General features: G+C 38.0%; 1 protein-coding gene across 1 annotated transcript in view; it reads right to left on the reverse strand.

Annotated features, from left to right (window-relative positions):
• Positions 1-20,271, reverse strand: part of COL25A1 (collagen type XXV alpha 1 chain) — a 310,675-nt gene that overhangs the window by 545 nt on the left and 289,859 nt on the right. The window contains exons 24-33 of the mRNA XM_037393238.1: positions 18,912-18,935; positions 17,413-17,457; positions 15,775-15,819; positions 15,391-15,471; positions 14,598-14,660; positions 12,781-12,831; positions 12,393-12,419; positions 7,316-7,369; positions 3,098-3,151; positions 1,817-1,877 (exon numbers count right to left, since the gene is read on the reverse strand). Coding sequence (XP_037249135.1) covers positions 1,817-1,877; positions 3,098-3,151; positions 7,316-7,369; positions 12,393-12,419; positions 12,781-12,831; positions 14,598-14,660; positions 15,391-15,471; positions 15,775-15,819; positions 17,413-17,457; positions 18,912-18,935 — 505 coding nt within the window. The remainder of the gene's footprint in view (positions 1-1,816; positions 1,878-3,097; positions 3,152-7,315; positions 7,370-12,392; positions 12,420-12,780; positions 12,832-14,597; positions 14,661-15,390; positions 15,472-15,774; positions 15,820-17,412; positions 17,458-18,911; positions 18,936-20,271) is intronic.

The following is a 20,271-nucleotide window of genomic DNA, read 5'->3' on the forward strand; positions in this document are numbered from 1 at the left end:
TGCCTTTATAATATTCATAGAGCACTTGCTTAAGCAACAGTTGTTTTTCAAAATCAGTACCTTACCAGTGATCTCTGAGCTTAAAATAAGCAATATAACAAGGAACAGAAGGGTAGGATACATTACATAGTATCCTTATCAATGCATTCTTGGGAAGTGTTTTGCCTGACAGTATTAAGAAAAGGAGATGAATTCAAACAGCCATGGTGATTTTTTAACCCTGCTTCTTGTTTCAGATATCGTGATAGGAAGTGGTCCTCGTATAACTCTGTACATGTCAGCTAGGCAAAATAGTTGTCTGAGATAGAAAAATCACCTGCTTTGCATATGGGCTTTAATATTAAGTGGCTTGGTAATTCAGCATTTTTAGCAACTGGGCTCTGTGTTGGTTAGAAATAGAGGAGATTTTCACATTAGCTTTCTCTGCATGCATTTAGCCCTAAATTGCTTTTTACTAAACATATTTCTATGTCACTGTGTCTGGACAGTGCAAATGAAGTTAGGCTGTTTCTGTTACCTTCACTGTCTAGCTGGTTTACCAGAAAGGTAGCGTATGTGATTTAATTTCAATCCATAAGTATCACAAAGTACTTAATTGCAAATAAGACATTGCCAAAAATAGAAATGTAAACAGTTCCTGTCGTTATCCATTTGGTGTGGGACAGGTAGTGTGTACAGGGTCACTAGGGTCAGCAGTTATACTGCAAACACTGCCAGGGAACAGAGTTGGGGTCTTCAGTATAAAATTACTACCACAATGACACATTTCAGTGATGTCTGCATTAAAAATTTCAGGCTGACAAGGATTTTCAGCGAGTGTAGGATGGATTGGAGAAAATGATTCTAAAAAGAAGCTGTGTTTAGGGACACGTTGATATCACTAGTTCTGTGCATAAATTTTCGTGGTTTTTCATGATTTTGCTTAGCATGTACCTGTGACCTGCCTTTTGGCACACAGTAAAACAAAGATAAATTTAATGGGACAATTTATAGCATAAAGACAGCAGAACTGACTAGGCTGAGGAATCAAGCAACAGTTAATAACGCTGTGGTCACCTTTTCTCCCTTTTCTCCTATATCACCCTTTTCTCCTCGAGGACCAGGGAAACCCTATAAAAACAAAATGGATAGGTCGACTTTTATTCACATGCAGGTTAAGCTTTCAAATACTCTTGGAAAACATAAAAAAAGATGATTTTACTACATGCTTTGTACATGTGTTATGTGTGCACACATGCATGCACATGACAGCATGTGAGGCAAGTAAATCATAGTGTTTTGTGGAGTTATTTTGGCAGCAACAGAAAGAAATCATATCACTCAAAATGGCAACATTCCATGCTATGTAGTATATGTACGTTCTAGGAAAGACTCCTCCAAGTTAGGTCTGAAACCAGTGTAGGAGTAGAGGAAAAGATTTTCAATAAGTCTTTTTAGCATGCCAAGGAAAAAGCCTATATTTTGAAATTTATCCCTTTATGGTTATGGAATTATTCTCTTGTTAAGATTAATTTACTTAAACAAATGTTAGTGACTCCTTGTCTTTCTATGACTGAGCCAAAAATCTGAATATTTTGTTACCAAGCACAGTTTTTCAGCCTATTGACATCCAAAGAACCAACTACTTGTATTACTAAACAGTGTATCTGGTGGGGTCTGTGGATAAGGGCTGTATACTGCATAATCTTTGTCCTCTTTATCATAGAGAAAGAACAAATGCAGCATTTAGCACACTCTCTGTATGTACTGCATGCACATTAAAGGGAAACAAAGGTGTTACTCTCAGTGAGCTATTTCTTGAAAGACGCTTACCTACCATTGAGAGTGTATTGGTCATACATATTACTTACATCAAGGCCAGGCTCGCCATCTTTGCCCTGCCAAAGAACGATATAAACTACATTAGCATCCCTAAGCTGTGATACCAACAGCTGCCTTGATGCCCAGCTTCTGCGCTCCTTCTGTACAGCGGTACCCCATGCTGCTAAGGCTGTAGGCACAGCATTGCCATTAGTGAAGGACATTTCTGTCAGTGTTTAACATTTCCAGGACCTGATAACTTGACTGTAAAATTTTTTTTGTAGTATGCAGATTCCAAGAGCAAACTAAAAATACAGAAAAGTCTATAATTTTTCATTTTTAATTCACAGGAAGTGGAAACAGAAATTGGATTTTTTTCCTTATCTCACAAAAGTGAACTTCAAATAACATGCACTGCAAGCTGATTTAACACTCCCCAAAGCCTGAGAACTGTCTCTAGTCATTGAGTCCTGATCCAACTAAAGGGATCCAATTAAACCACGAGTTTGTATTCAAGTTTAAATTAAGTAACAAAATAGATTAGACTGGAGAGAGTATGGAAACATTGCAAGTCTCTTGCAAAGGCTTGTTGTGCCTGGCCAAACACATTTACACAGCTTTTCTTGTGTCAAAGTATAGAATAGTCATGCATATATTACACACCTGACCCAGTCATCAGCAAAGTAAATAGAGTAAGTCAACTGATTTTATTGGCGCTGTCCTCGTTAGGCCAAAGGAAGTTCTTACTCATATTTCAGAAACACAATATCATTTGGATAGTTGATTTAAAGCATACCATCTCCACCTATGAATCACCAATGAACCTCTCAAATTGCTTCTGAACGCACTGCACAGAAATGAAAACAAATCTGGTCTCTGAAGTATCAAACAAAACAGAAATACAGTGGTGAAGTAGCCTTGCAGCACAGGAAACCAAGGAGCTAATTGACATTAAGAAAATCATAGCCTTCCACAGTTCATCCTGAACTGCTGCCACGCTCACACAGCCCCCAGACCACAGGCCGCAGAAGCAGAAGACCTTGCATGCTGGATTTCCTCTCCTTTGCTGATTCGTGTCAGGTCTGTGTCACTGTGTCACTACTTTTGCATGACCAAGTGCATGGGTAGAAATCTAAGTCTGTGATACAGAGCAGTGACCTTGCACTAGCAGGGATCATTATCTGCCTTTGCCTTTTCCAGCTAATTGTATCACTAGGTGAAAAGCAGTCATAAAGCACATCAAGTTTAATCAAGGAGTGATGAAAAGCGCAGTGTGTACAAACTATGCGCAACTTACAGGCAAGCCGTACGGTCCTCTGGGTCCAGGGTCACCTACAGTTCCCTTTTCACCCTAAGGAAAGATTGTAGAACAAGCAAACAAAAACGTTGTCTTAGATAGAAATTATCTCTACCAAGTGCTTCAGGTTAAAGCTTATGCATTCCTAAATCTTTTGAGTGAAAAATTTCCAAGCTCATTTATTTTTATAAAATGATTAAGGGGGTGAAAAGAAGGGGTGTATTACTTTCTAGGTAAAATGACTTTTTGGGCATGTGATATTACATTTGTTTGTAAATCCATTAGTAACTGAAAATATTTTTTAAACTGAACTTGCACCAATTTCAATTTTAGGCTAGTAATAGCTGCAACATCACGCTTAGCAAAAATCCAATGTTGTAATGAAAACTGAGGATGTACAGCATCAAGCTCCAGCACAGCAGCTGAGATGCAACACAGTGACAACCAAAAATGTGTCAATCAAAGCTTGTATTTACACAGGCAATGCTATTAACAGTGACATTGTGAAGATTATCCCATACGCTGTACTGTGTTGCTAACTGCTCTATTGGATTCTAAATTAGCGATGTAAATACCCGAGTTTATTAAATCAAAACTGTATTAAAGTGCAAGACAAACAAGTACAGCTATTACTCTAGAAGTCTGATCTCATTTTGCACCAAAATCCATGGAAAAATTACTGATTTCAAGAGGGATGCTACCAAAATAATTTTGCAAGCTTAATATAGAGCAAACCTTTCCAAATGAAATGCAATTTCAAGGTGGAAAAATTCAGGCTGACAGTAGCAAAATCATCTTTGTTCTCAAATTGTTCTTTGTCAGGATTGACGTGGAGTTAAACTTTTTGAGTCAGCCCACATTAGCCCATGTAACTGCAAGCAGAGCCCTCTGTGAGTTTACTGGCGGCCAAGGCTGGCGAGCAGGTGTGGGCAGCAGTCTCATTTTGGACTGTGGTGCTCTTTCTTCTGAATAAAATCCAGCAGAAAAGCCATACTCTTTTGAGAGAACTAAACTGTTCAGTGTTGATGAGATTAAATGACCTGTCCTGACCACTTCCAGTTTCAAAGCTCCTACCCTAGATCTTTTATGCAGGGTTATTTGGATTCCTTCTTCACCTTCTTTCCTTAACCTAATGCAGGCTTTGTGCAACCCCTGACATACAGAGGTGCTGTGTTTTGTCCTAGCAGTAGTTGCACTTAAGCTCTTGTGATAAGTCTGTGTAGAAGGTCCTCTAAAGGTCTGGATTATTTACTACTCATTATTAATTCATTACTCTATTATTAAAAGCACAAGACAGAGATGTAGTTGTGTGCCTAATTAATAGTGGTGATTATCAGTGCAGCCAAGTCCCTTAGCAAAGCTCTGAAAATGGGCTGCTAAGTCTAAATTTTATTTACTGGATAATACAAAAAAGCAGGTAGCAAAATAAACTGAGTCTGAAGCTGTTGTTGAATAATCACAGCAGTAAGGAATTTGTCCAATGTAACTGACTTTGGATCTATTTTAGATACTTCATACGTTTACATAAGTGTACACTGTCTATACTCACTTTAGTCTAGTGGTGATGGATACGTAATGCCTGCTCTTCCTGAATTCTGCTAATCTCCAGCCATTTCTGAGCCAGATTTAGGATGGATGCCCTTGCAGAACGCTAAGAGGTACTGGGAAGTAACAGCTGATTTTCAAAACAGTATATCCCTTGCAGCTTTATAACTTTCTGCTGAGAAGAAACTAATGTGCTGACCTACAAATCTGATCAATACTTGAAATATGTTAAGACTAGTTAGGTATAATTTTTTTAGATCTTCAACAGCAAGGATGACTGTACAAAGTCCTCTCAAGACAGGCCTACAATATTTCTAAACATATGGCAGACATAAAGATACTGAATGTATCAGTCTAGGAAATAATCTCATCTGTTATTTAAGAATATAATTAGAGAAAGGTATCTCACAATTTTTTGCCTCCAATACAAAGCACATGCTAAAATGTGTTTGGAATATCAAGTGAGATCCTGAATGTTTATGGATTATGTAAGATTGATGAACTGTCATGGACATACTGCCCTCAGCCATCACGATAAAGCATTTCTTTTCTTCAGGGAAACAGACATTCTCAGACTTCAAGGTTTTTAATATTTTTGTAAGACAATTCATCAGTACCCGAAGAACAGAAGCTGTAGCCTTTGATTTTTGCCTCCTGTTTCACTGCAGCCTCCTGAATCATGGATGAATACGAACTACCATTTGCATGGATAAAGCTGCATAATTGGTGTCTCCTTTAAGATTGATTTCATAACACTGCCACAATAACAAACATTTCAACCAAATTAAAGAGAATGCACTTTCCCTCCCAGAACAGAACATGTGTAGTGATGACATTGTTTCACAGGCTACACATCTAAGCGCCAAACCCAAGCTCAAAACCAGGTCTTTGCCATCAAGGCAAGAGTTTCAGGAACTTAGCATTTCCTTAATTTTGTCTTTTAGCCTCTTTTAGATGGACAAGAAGTTGGATATTCATTATGCATGTCATTACCCTTCACATTTACATGTCCCCTTTCACTAGTAGTAGTTTAAGATGTTTGCTTACCAATGTTCTCAATTTTCTCTCAAGACAATGTATAAGTGAGATTAGTAGGTACACAGTCAGATTCAGAGGCCTGTTAGGATCAGCTCCTCTGCTTAATGAAGATGGTCTCGGTAAAAGCTCCCTAAGCACCTAGCAAAATGGTATTTTCAATAGCTGAAGAATTTATTAAGGAGTGTAAGACACCAGCCTAATAAATGATATTAATTCATACTATTAATTATCATTTCTGTTTCTACCAAAAGAAATGCACAAAACCACAGTATTGGAATGTTCACCAGTATCATACCTCAGGAAGTGTGAAATCCTGTGTTAGCTTTTAATAATCAATGAACAGTGTAAAGTTTGGAGAGAAAATTACATGGTTAAGCTCACACAGTAAATTAATAGTGCATTCATTCTAAAAGTCATGTTTTCCTATTTTCTAGTGACATGCACTGTTTTCCTAGTCTACTTTTTCACCATCTATATAAATTTTGTATAAACTTTGTGTATCCTTAAGATAAAAGCTCATAACACAAGAATAAAATATGCAGTATCTATATATACTACTACATGTATCTCCAATTTAAATTGTTTCCCGAGGTTTAGGAAATTACGTTCAACTATTTTCATAGAGAGTTGATAGAAAAAAAGTTATGACTTAGTTGAAAAAAAGATTTGAAACTGTAGTCCCCTAGGAAAAAAAGAATAATATTTAGGTCCTCCAGACGGTTAACTGTCCTGGTAACTACAGTCTACCGTTCCTATTTTGGACTATGCTGCATGTCTTGTATTTATTTCTCAACACAGAGTTCTGTAAAAATGAATTATCAAGTCACACCACATATCTTTCTCAGATGTATTGCTGTTAAAGCTAATTGGACCTGTGCCACATGGCCATGTCCTTAATACAGCAAGTCTGAAGTCATTTTAGCACAGCTCTTTTGTTAAAGTGAGACATTCAGAGACAAAATTCTGGGCTGGCAACTCCTTGGAGGTTTTATTTAGTATAAAGTAACATCTCCTGTTTTGTTGTACAAGTTGGTGGTTTTATTGTTAAAGGTGACAGGCTCACAGTTAAAGACTAAGGTCCCTATCATATTTTTCCATTGGAGAAAATTTACTGTGAATATTTCAAATAACATAGGAGGACTCCTATTTTTAAGCTTTAAAAAAAAGGAAGAAAAGTTTAAATTTTATAGAGGTTAAAGAATTTTTTCAAGATAAAAACATTTAAGTGCAGAGGTGAGAGTACTCTTTTTTTTTTTTTTTGCCATTGCACATGCATATAATCAGATCACACTGTCTTCTTTTGTCCCAGTTTGTTCACTCAATCCCTTTACATGAAGTAATGAAATCAACCAAAATTATGTTCTGTGTAGCACTGTGAACTTGAAAGTCCTGTAATTTTCTTACTGATTAGTCATTACAAAATACCAGCTCCTCTGAAGTTAATGAGTTACAAAACTGACCTTAAACAGATAAATGTGTGTGTAACTAGAACACCTATCCAGTTGTGAGCTGATCCTTAAACAGATGAGATACTGTTGCGTTTAGTAACCTCTAGGCACACTGTAAGTAGCCACGCGACACTTTGCCATTGCGGCAGCTGCTTTGTAAAGAGAAGCACATGGAACATCTACTTACTCTGTCTCCTTTGGGACCTGCAGGGCCATGGGGACCAACTGGGCCATCTACACCCTATGAAAGGAAACAAAGAGGGTAAGAGAGAGGTCTTGTTCTTACAAGTCTTTAGTTTAAACAGCTGTCTTCTAGCCAAGAACTAACATGGAATCAGTCTTCACCGGTTAAAAATTCAGACTTAATTGTGATGGGACCCGGCCAAACAAATACATTTGGCTTTCAAAATGCCAACTACAAACTCTCCTGTTATGAGGTAACACATTTTTCTTCTAGTTGGATTTTACTTTATTCACGGAAGCCATTAGATTTACAAAGATTTTACATTTATTGAAAGAAATTTTGCCAGAAAAAGTGAAAGGAAAGGTCACACAAAGATACATATTTTTCAAAACACTGATTAGTTTTTAAATTGAAATGTCCACCTGTAAGGTAGACTTGCCTGTTGCAGTGATCAATGGGAATCTTAGAGAAGCCTTCAAATACATAACTCCACTCCTCTTTCACTTTATCCATTTCTTTATCATTATAGAAAGGAAACAATTTAACATTTATGTTTAATATCAGAATGCCTATGGCAGAAGCCCAGCACCTCTGCATCCATTTTGCTGATTCCATATTAGCATTGAACAAGCATGTTTTCCTGCGTGAACTAAATCCCTAACCTTACTCGGGAAAATACACACCCCAGCCAAGGTAGCTGTCCAACCGAAAATCAAAACCAAACAACCTTTTTAAGAACCAGAGCTCCTTCTCCAGAGAATTACGTTCTCTTTCCCACACACATTGCCCTAAGAGCCTGCTCGAAGCCCCCTCTTATACAGCCTGGAAAATGCCTGTGGTGTCTGGCCTTCTTTCCATGAGCGTGGCTGGTGGAGCTGCTGGAAAGCACACGAACCAAGTAACGAAGAGCGACACAGAAAGACAAGGGACTCACCCGGGGTCCTGGCTTTCCGTCTAAGCCAGATGCTCCCTGTGTGGTTAGGTGGAAGCATGGATGATGGATACAACACAAATGACAAGAATGTGAGATTAGTAAATGATGCTGATGAATAAACATAATTCAAACATACAGTAAAAGTTGTGACAGGGTTCTGGAATGGGTATCACATTAGTTGGTTTAAAATCCACATAAAACATCAAGAGCCTGATTCTGTTCTCACATTACTGTAACATCACTGATCCACCCCTGCCTGCACATCACAGTATATAGGAGTGCTACAAGCACCAGGCGTTAGGGTGTTTTTGAGCCTCAACACACAAATATTTACTTTTCAATTTACTTAGATGCTATTTGTAAATACTGACAATACTGCATACTACGCTACACGAAGAAAGAACAACGTACGTTAACCACGATGGAAAGTACTTAGGTGCAAGAATACTGCATTATGCAGTCACCAAGTTCGGGGTCCCGACTACAACGGCCTCATTCATTTCCAAGAGCCCGGGAGACCGTCACGTCGCCTGTTTTCCCAGCGTCCTCCCAGTTCAGCGCACAGCCGCGGGCTGGCCGGGGGCGGGCGGCAGCCGGCAGCGGGGCTATTTGCTCCGGCATCCTTGGGGACGGGGTGACCTCTCGTGGATTTTGTGCGAATAACAGAGCGGCAGCGAAAGCCCGGCACTGCTGGCGGTCACTCTGAGCCCGGGGGGACCACAGCTCTTGGGGACTTGGGAAATAATCGGGGCGAGGAAGGGGCAGAAGGCGGGGGGCTAAACCAACCCTCGTTAACGGTCAAAATGAGTCATTTTTAGACAGTCAAACACTTGGACTTTGCTCCTTAAAAAGACATTTAGAAAAAGTTGTAAGCAGGAGGCAAGACAAGACTTACATAAATTTGAAAAACTAATGGCATATTTTGCTCCGAGCGACAACAATAATTTCTGGCAGAACTAAAACTTTCTTCTTTTTAGCACTTTCAGGGAGTTGGCTCAGGCCTCCAAAGCCCCCTCTCTATGTAGCTGTGACCGTCTACTTGAAAATGAACTTTTTTTTTCAAAATAATTGAACATTCTTAGTGAAGGCCCTGCACATAATTTTGCATATAAATTTGTCTGCAGGCCCTGCACATAATTCTTGAAAATATTAATCAGAGGGGTTTGGGTTCCTTTGGGTCAACTAACTCTTTTTCTTGTATTTTACTATTAACAATATAATCACGTGGAGTAATACATAAAAAAAAAAGAAAAGGAAAAATGAGGTCTTTTTGTGAGCAAAAAATAAAACTAACATTTCAGAGTGCTTTCAAACATACAAAGTAAGCACACAAGTTATTTTCTCTTTGTCAACCTAAATTTTAAGAACCATAATGTTTCCACTCGAAAATTTACTTTTAAGGTCCTTTATTTCATTCTAAGACAAAATTTACGCCAAACACTCCGAATGGAAATTTTCTAAAGAACAAGGCAAAAGTAACAATCCACCATCCCTAATGAATGAGACAAATAAAAAATAATCCCTAAATCAATTTTTAACTTTCCTCAGTTAGGTCTCTCCATTTTAACTGCAGAAGTACAATCAGAGGAAGAATAACTGAAGAGGTGGGGGAAAGGGCAGTTTCCTTTTTTAACGCAAACACCATAAGACACTTAAATAACAATGTGAATAATGTAATGGGAGTGACGGCATCCTTGTGACACTGAACACTTTCAACTGACACGTAACAAAAAACCAACAACCTGACAGCAATGGGTGTTACAGGACGTTACTTTGGACAATAGCACAGATCTGGAGTAAAACAAAACAAAGACCGATGCTCTGCTCTGAGGTGGTATATTCTGTGTTTGCTGTTGAGTAAACCAGAGCTGTTTATCAGGAGTAGAAAGAGAAGTTTGTGATTTGCACTGAGATTGAATAGTTGGGGTTTTTTACTTACTGGAAGACCAAGGGGCCCTCTGTCACCCTTTTGACCTGGTTCACCCTTCAATCCTTTAAGACCATTTAACCCTGGTTCACCCTAAATGTAAAAGTATAAATGCCAAGTTTTTGGTGCTATAATGGGTGTTTAAGCTGGGATAGAAGAAGCCAGTCTCAGAAATGGCTGCAAATTCCAGTTTGAAACAAGGACACAAATTTAACCTTCTCAGTTTACTGACAATTTACATACTGATACAGTACTGGGCAAAAGCACTTGGGAGATGTCTGCTGGAGATTTAAAAGATGTGTGAAAAAACCTACAGGAAACTTATAAGTAACAGATTCTTTTGAGTCTTTTCCTAATAATTATCACTATAGTTAGATGGTTTGAGTTAAGCATGAGTTTCAGGCTTTCAGGGGTTTTTGGAATTTCCTCAAATCCCATAAACCATTCTATGCAGATAATTCCAACTGAAAGAAACTCAGAAAAATAAGTCTCAAAACTGCAGGTTTCTACAGTGAGATCTCCTGAAAAGTACATTTTGTAAGAAAGCAATAATTTTTCATATGACAAACTGGAATTTGCAGCAAAATCTAACATAAAGATATTTTAAACCTTTAAGCATACATAATTAAACTAACAAATTAAAAGAAGCAGTATAGGTTATACAATGCCAAGCTGTTTGGGAGGTCCACAGTTTCTGTGTTCATAAAGAGAAGTTTAAACAGCATAAAAAATGGCACTTGTCTTGTTGTGATTGTTAAATTATGCATAGGCTGTTACATCAAACATCACTAAGAGGATAATGGTGGCCTTGGAGTTGCCAATAAATCATTCTTGCATCATGAAAAACTACCTCAGCATGAGGGCTGCCCAGTCAGAAAGAGTACTGACCACACCTGCCTCTTTTGGGAAACAGAAATACATGGGTATTTCATCTAGGCTGCTCTCCATCGCCTTCTTCCTAGGTTTCCCTTTGATACATTATGTTACCTTATATCATATTCATATTTTGTAAAAAAAATCTCAATAGAATCTTGTCTGCTGCTTTAAGTAACTCCAGACATCATCTGCCTGCTTTGCACCCTGGCTAAGTAGCCATTTCTTCATGCTTCTATTTGACTCGATGTGACTTTCGGAGCAGTAGCACTGAAAATGCTGAAGTTTTGGAAACAGACCTGACAAATCTCACAAAAGCCTGGGTCCAGGGCCAAAAGCCTGAGGTAAGGCAGGGCTGGTGCTAAGATGGAACAGATTTGACTTCAAAAAATGATTTATGACTCAGGCTTCTTTTGCCAAAGTAACACAGTCTCATAAGGAGCCAAACCTGTGATTTTCTGTCTCACACCTTAAAAAAAAACCACAAAAGAAATCCTCAAAACTAAAAAAAAAACCATCCTGCTCTTACTTATTTTTTGAGAAAGGTGCATGTCATTAGGGAGCTATAGTGGTTAAAATGATCATACCTGACAACACCACTGGCCCTAATGAATGCTATGCTATAGTGTCACACTGAATTTTAGTTTCTGGTGGTTAGTGAATTACAAAGCACAAATCAAAATATTCCAACTCTGCCAAAAGCCCCTTTCCTCCTCCTGAGCTCTTTACATGGGCATAGATGGTGCCTACAGTGTATCTTCATGCACTATGCTGTGGAAAATGTTCAAATAGTATTGCAGACCTGCCTGATCAGGGGGTCCAGGCTGGAAAACATGAAAATACACACATGAGTTTGTCATCGGGAACTTGCATAATGTGTGAAGGAACTGGTAACTGGTCAGCAAAGTAAATGGCACCTAAGAAGGTGAAAAATCATTCATACTGGAAGAAGTAGGAGATGCAAGAGAGCATAAAGAATAGTTTGTCTGACTCCATTTCCTGAGCATGTGACATGCTTTTGTGTTCAAAAGTAATTCCAATTGCAAGCACAATGGTAACTTGCCCATAAATAGGAAAATAAAAAACGTAGTGCCACATCACAAATATTAATACAAAAAATGGATACAGCCAATGTTCAATAGAAATACTACTGAGAAAAAATCACAGAAAATCTAAAAAGCTTTTGAGCTATCTGTTGATATTAAAATCTGCTTTAAGGTTTAAGAATATCAGAAACATTTATTAAATGAGACATAAGACAAAATATAGCTGCATGCATTAAAGAACAAAGCATGACACTCTGCAGACATCAAGAACGTGACTATTCAAGGCAGCCATTAATTTACCTTTGGGCCAGGCAGTCCATGAGGTCCCTGAAAATAAAGATACCATTTTTTATTATGAAAATATGCCACAAATTTTTAAGAGTTTGTTGCTTTATAGGGGTGCAAGTTGCACCTATATTTTTGTCCTCACAAATGAAATGCAGCTATCAATAAAGCAACTGTGAACACCTGATTCAGAGACTGAACCAGACCACTAGTGTGTTAACAATGACATAGGCAGATGTAATTTGTTTCTCTGCTTCCTATGAACTTCAAGACATGCAGAAAAGGTTCTAAATTAGATCTCTCTGTAATGGTCACATGCTCTCATAGCACTTCTATTAAGCAAGCATGAAAATGACAAGAGGACTTAGGCCCTTTCTAGACCCTCTCTTCCTTCCAAGCTTACCATAGGTCCTGGAGGACCATGTGGCCCTGGTGGTCCAGGTGGTCCTATCATCTACAGATAAAAAACAACGGCATTAAATTATGCAGAGTGAAAAATCCCTCACAGATACCAAAAGTCAGACTGACCCTTCTGTTGGCAGGCACTTACAAACATAGTGATACAATGGTGCACATTGACAGCCTATCTAGAAAGGTTTTAGGAATGGAAATTTTTTTGGTTTGAAAGACCGGGTACCTGAAGCATAGGTTTACCTGTGCCATATGGCAGCATGCCTGTCTCCTGATTCTTACTCCTAGGGTCTGAGATACATTTTAAGCTACTGGGAGGTGTTGGGGGGATGTCTTTCTAAAACAAACAGTACTGAGCTTGTTTTTTAATATTTTGTGGTATGTGTTCCTTAGTTGTCTCCGTACTACATAATCTACAGACACAGAAGACGACAATGTGTGGATTTATTCCTCCTCAATACTGATGAATGGAAAAGATACTAAGTTCAAGCTAGGGCTTGGCATATTTTCAAAACTGCCCCTTGTCTTTCCTTTTATTTCATTCAGCTCACTTGTACCAATGAGTCCCTAAAGTCATTAAAATATGTAATCAGGTTGCTCAGCACTTACTGCATGTATATTCTGTGCTGGCTTTCTGTGTACCTAATAAATCCATAGAAGAAAATTTAACGATGACATATACAGTTTAATATCACCTCTCTTCCCGGGTTTAATCCCAAAGGGCTGTTATCGTAACCTGCAAGGCGGCAGGAGGGATTCTAAATCAGGTCTCCAGACTTATGTGCAACCCTTCTGCCAGACTAGTTGGTGATGGCAATAGCAGCAACAAATCAGCTTTGAAACATAAGACAGAGACTCCACCATCTGTGAAATCTCCTGAAAACGAAAAGCCTCGTTTCAAGTGAAAACAATCAGCACAAGATTAATCAGTTAGTGAATTAATTGGTAACTAATTTTAATTTCAAAGAAAGAGACTTGGAGATCAGGGTGCCTAGTGTGTCATTGGCAGAGGGTAACCTTGTTGACTCCTCATAGCTGTGGTTTCAAATCCCCAGGGCACATCGCTAATAAGGCAGCAGTAGTTAACTTCTGCTCTGAGGTTTCCTAACTTACTGTGCTCTGGTAATGTCAAACACCCATATCATAAAGGTATTGTGTGGGGAGGTTTGTTTGTTTGATTTGGTTTTGTTGTGGGTTTGGTTTCTTTGTTTGCTTGTGGGTTGGGTTTTTTTTGTTTGTTTGTTTGTTTTTTTAAATGCCTTTACAATGCTCTGAAAAAACAGGAGAATGTCTGGTCTCATAAAATTAGTCTTTATCCTGGATCACATACCACTATTCCTGACATCACTGAAGTCAGTCTAGTCTAGTTCTCACTGGTCTCTCTCAGATGCTCAGAATACAAGGTGTTGAGAGAGATTTGGTGTTGGGTTTTCTTCCCCCTCCCCCTCCCCCCCCCCATCAGTTTCATCTCTCTCATTTATCTTGCAAAGTATTTCTCTTTTGATTCGTTACAGAGCCAGAAGGCTTTCACTGAAGTGAGCAGGAATGTTCATAGTGAGAGAACATAACAGAACAGGATTATATCTTCAGAATTTCTTAAACACTATTTAGCTCTATGACCAGAAATCTGTAAATTCTCAAAAAAGCAAAAATTATTCAAAAAAGAAAAATATTTTGAAAGTTCCAGCGTAGGAACCGTCAAAGATGTCAGGAAAGATCAGTCGTGGATATGAACTATTGTTCAGAATCAAAAGCTGGAGAACCACTGATAGACCACTGTGTTCACTGCAACACCACACTGAGACTTACTGAAGGACCTTGGGCACCAGGCAAACCGACATCTCCTTTTTCGCCTTTCATACCATTGGCTCCCTACAAAATCATTACAAAATGGCATTTATAAACAGCTTTAATCTTGTTAGCAATCAATATAGAAATTATAATACTTTTTTTCAAATAATTATAATTTTTTCAAAAGAATAATACAGCACACATAATGGGATTCCTTTTTTAAAATTTTGGTGTTATTTTATTAATAAACTTAACAAATGTAAAGGTATGCTTTTATATTGTCAGCTATCAATTGTGGCATGATATTTATGACAAGTTCTTAAGTTGGTATATTGTATTATGGATACATTTTTGGAATTGTTTCTATTTTTACTGAGAAATTTCATTTGTACATATATGTCTATATAGGAATAGGATTAATGCATCCCATAAATATTGATGTGTTTTCTCTCCCTCCTCAATCTAGAGTCATCTAAAATTCCTGACAAATGTTTGAAACATAGCTCCTTTCTCCTACAAGCTACACTTGCCCAAATTGCATTATATATTACAAGAGAGGTACAAATCTGATCCACGTGCCAACTAATCTCTCTCTTCCCAAAGCAATATTTTGTTTGACTGTAACTGGAATGAAAAGTTCTGACAATCTTACACCTCCTCCTAGATTAGCTGCAGAACAATCTCAGAATTTTCCTCCCCAGTGCTTTGTGTCCCATTTGCAATTTATCAGTACTGTTGGAAATTCCTGATAGCAGAAGAAAGAAAAATTACAAGTATTTTAGCTAAAATTTATTAATTTTTTTATACTTACTGGCAGGCCAGGCAGACCAATTCCTCCCTTTTCTCCAGGCATTCCAGGATCACCTGTATCTCCTTTTGAGCCTTTAGGACCCTAAAATATGTACTTATTCAGCAAGTCATGTGCAAACAGATACACCAACAGAATTCTAGCTTTGATCCTAATAAGCAAAATAAGTTATTCCATGGATTGACCTTTGTTATTGATATGTAGAAATGCAGCCATTATTAGGCTAGAGTATGCAGAAAGATAATAATGATCTTTATTAATTACTATCATCATATTATTATTATCTAAATTATGAAATCTAATCTACAACATTAGATCACAGAAATCTCCTGAAATAACCTACGGCTGCTCACATGATCTTCACTGCATTATTTACACATAATGTACCTGCTCCCCTTCAGCTCCTGGAGCTCCTGGCGATCCTGGTTCACCCTGCAAAAGTTGAGATGGAATTGGGTTATCCCAATTGTCCCAGACATCAGAGGAAAGAGGCAGAGAAATTGCCATAATTAACAACAGCAAAACCTGAGAACCTTCAAAACAAACAGCATATATATAATACCTATATGCAACATATTGAGTAAAGAGCCCTGATGATGAGGGCATTACACAAACGTTGGGTTGTATAAAGGCCAGACAGTGCATAAAAAGAAAGGGGAAAAAAAAGAAGAAACCCCAGAAACTTTGTGAAAAGACTCCAATCCAATGGGAACTTTGTCAGCAACTGGAATAAATAAGGGATCATGGCTCTCAATATATGTAGGGTAGACAGAGACTTCATGTTTTCTTTCCCTGGCTAGTATAAATCACCCAGCAAAGGAGTTCACAACATTGCCCTATGACTGGTTCCTGAACAACATTCTCCAAGGGAACAAGTTACATTGATGGGTAGAGGCTATAATACTGGAAAACAACTCCTGTAAGGTTGAATTCAGCTTTACATCATTAATTTTGGATGAGAACGCTCACCCATGTGAAGGAACACAACCTCTTCCACACTCCAACTCCTTGTGTTTTACAACATACTCCAGGCTGCAGAAATGCTGGGTAGATCCTAATGCAGAAAGCCATTTCTGCGCACTTAACAGTGTATTCCATTATCAGTTTTCATGTAGAAGAATGAACCTGATTTCTCACAATTTCTCAAAACAATTAAGTTGTATAATGTGATGTATTTCCATATGATACCTTGGATGAAGCCTTAAACTGAAATGTCTAGCACTGTTATTGAAGAAAGATGTATTTACTCTTGGAAGAGCTTAGAGACACTGACAGAAAATATATCTAGTATTTAAGAACTAGAATTATCTCAACTAATTTAAAACCAATTTAAGGAAGGTCCACTAACTGCACCATTTTATTTTTTTTAAAGTATAGGCAAATTTATGTTTTAAATTTTACAGAACAGTGCAGCATATGGTATTCATTGTCTCTGTGTGGGCTACTCACTTACAGTTCTGGTACTATGATTGCATCAGCCAGGTGGGATTAGCAGGCTTGGCTTTGCAGCCAGGCTCCTGCCTGCATGTGCGTCCTTTAATTTTTACTGTCATTAGAAAATGCTGTACTTGTTTGGGAGGGCACCACTGTAATATAAAATCTTCATTCACATGCCCTCATACTGTGGCCAGTGGTGCCTTGCACACAGTTTTGCCTACCTCATTCCTATCCAGCCAGAAGTGATGAGTAAGAGCATCTGGTTGTGCGGCTACTTTGCAAAATCCTAGGGAACAGCCTTAGTGCAGATCTGGGGGGGGCGGGGATGCTTTTGCCCCATTTTAGTACTAATCATTTTTGTTGGTTCTCAGCTGAGCATGTGTGTGTGGCAACCAAACAAAGCACCTGTTCTGGAAAGCTACATATTAAAAGGCTTGGACGCAAAGTTTGAAACATACCATATGTGGTAAAGTTGCAGTTAAATTTTCTGTACAGGAGAGATCCATGTACCTCTGTGCACACACCAGGTAAAAAACCCTCAGAAAATACCTTCACTATTAAGATACAATGGAATATTAGGAATATCACCTTTGGCCCTTGCAGCCCTTGGGGTCCTGGTGGTCCTGGTGGTCCCTAAACAGAAACATACAAACCTCTCAGCTTTTAAATAAATTCCTGCAGGACTTGCCATGTAAACACAGGCTGTACAACAGCAAAATGGGATAGATTTTTAACACAAGGGAAACCAAGAACAGTTAGGGACAAGTTGGTTAATCTATGACAACTCTCAACAACCAAAAGGGTACGACAAAAACCTGTTAAAATGAGTCCAGCTCATATTTTATAATAAGGTCCTGCTGCTCCCATTGACAAAATGGCAAAACTCCTCTTAATGGCAGGGAGACCAAAACTCACATCATCCACATTTGCCAGCGCTCATATCCTGATCCAAAACAATCCACATTCAGAAAAAAATTTCCAACTGATTGCAAAGAGGATTCTGCTAAAAGATGCTAAGTGTATTTGGGGATACCCAGTGCTTTGTGAACTTGCCATGGACTAAATTGTAACTATCTGTTTCATTTCTGCCTCAGGCTGGGGACAGTGTCATTTATCAAATATTGGTTTGGATGGTGCACGGGGCGGGGGATCCTTTTAAAAAAAATCAACAATCAACATTTAAAAATCCTCTCTATTAATATAAAGAGACCATTTGTACAGATGGGAAAATAGAACTAAGAGCAATCTTGCAGAGAAGAACTTGAAAGAGAAAGAAGAATAAAATAATTTGTTTATACCAAGTATGCATCTTTAAGAAAAGGCAGAACCTGCGATACTCTAAGCATCTCCTAGCTGGTGTCAGTATTCTCAGAAATTGTGTCTGGCCTGATATGGCTAAACCTCCCACAGAAATCAGCTGGAGTAAGAGCACTGGAGTGTTCAGATGTCTGCACAATTTTGGGGACAGATGCTGGAAAGTTTATTTTGATTTTTGAGATCTGATAAGGTGGGACAAGAGAATTCCTCATACTTGAGCTTTCTACTTAGCTTTACTTATTTATAGTTAGCTGCAACAGGCCTTTTTTTTTAGAAAAGAGTTAATTTGCATCTGGTCTGAAAGCTCCCAAATGAAGTTTCTTTGCAAGCCAATTTGAAAGAAGTGAATTTCTGCCCTGAAAATAAGGTTGGTAATTGAAAATTATTTTGGTACTCAAATTCTGCTTCATGTTTTCATTCTATGTTCCACGGAGACACACAAAGATGGGAACATACACTAAAAATTCCAAACCAGCCATCTGCCTAGATGTGTACCTACAGAATTACTGAATTCTATACTTTCCTGGTCTCTTAATTAGGTGAACTGAAATTTTGTCATTAATTCGGCAGGAGCAGAACTGGTTCCACTGTTGAATGGCATTTAACCAGAGGTTCTCTGTTATGGGAACACCAAGCAAATAAATACATGTGATGGTGTGAACCAGGTTGACACCCAATGAAAGTATGTCCCAAACTAGCAGAATTATGAACATGCTACAACACAAAGGAGAAGTTCTACAACATACAGTAAGTCATGCAATAGGAATTACCGTGACAGTCAGGGTGGCAATCCTCTGTTGGCAAAATGTATTAAAAAGAGACACAATTACCAGTATTGAACAAGGAAATACATTATTCTGCTTGCTACAACTATCATCTCCACAAAACCTATGCTGTATTGGGGACACACCATGCCTCCAAAAAATGAGAGTAAAAACCACATTATTTTTAACTCCCCATGTTGTACTAGCTACTTGGCTTCTATGAGAATCAGGAGTTTAAACAGATGAAGACTGCAGATTCTTATACAATTTAAGAGATCAAATAAATGATGACTAAATAGGTAAACCACAGCAAAAGTCTTCCAAAAGATTTTTTTTTAAACATTTTAATAAAACATGATTTGGTGTCGTAAGTTGACTGAAGGACTTGCCCTATGTTTTGCATTCTCTGCAGGTTCTGCACCAATGTATAATTAAGAAATATAAATCGTAGAGTGGAGATACAACGTTGATTTTCATATAGAAATGTAGATGTACATAAAAGTTAAGATCTAAATCCAAAACTTCCGGTCTACAAACCCAGCTATAGATACTGCAATTCTGCTTTAAATATTTGGAAAGACAAAATACATTTTCATGTAGGAAGCAAAAGATCTTGACTTGACACTATTTGTTTGCCAAAGAAGAATCTAAAAGCAAGTGAAACAGTGTTTAGAAGTCATTAAAATGTTTGTCTACATTTTTAAACAGAACAAAACCCCCAAATACTGCTGCTTGCACATGCTTTCCTATTGCCTGTGAAGAACGTACTGGCTTACTTGGAACAGGAAATATTTAGCTTTTCTAATAGTTTTCCTATGGTCAAACAAAGGTTTGCAATCTTCTGTTTTAAACTTTAAAAGAATTTTCATTTGCCAGTGCAACAATACATACTGTTGTCAAGAATCTGGAAGCTGCTCAACATGAAGTACTTGGAAAAAAAGTGTTCTTTAACATATGGGTTTAATATATGTATGTCCTTTGTATTTTAACATATTAATGGAAATATATCAAGAACTTTAAAAATAGTTAAAAGTTTAGTTTATTTAGATATGAAAACCTAAACTATTACAAATTAATGTTTCCACGTTCACACTAACGGGTTCTTTTTCAGCAGCATATTCAGGTTTTAATATCTGATCCTGTAGTTCCTACAAAGGTTAAACTTTTGCAGCTACTGCCTTTTGCCTTAGGAAATTCTGCAGAATACTTCTGAAGATTAGGTTTTTACAGACACGAATTTTGTCCTTCAAGTGAAAGCTGCATACAGTTAGCAGGGGTCTTGCTCAAACTATGATGATGATGATTTTAAGATCGCAATTTTCAGTGCTGATGGACTAAGACACCTTCTCCACTGACACATGAAATT

The sequence above is a fragment of the Falco rusticolus genome, chromosome 1 (assembly GCF_015220075.1).
Source record: "Falco rusticolus isolate bFalRus1 chromosome 1, bFalRus1.pri, whole genome shotgun sequence".
NCBI lineage: Eukaryota > Metazoa > Chordata > Aves > Falconiformes > Falconidae > Falco > Falco rusticolus.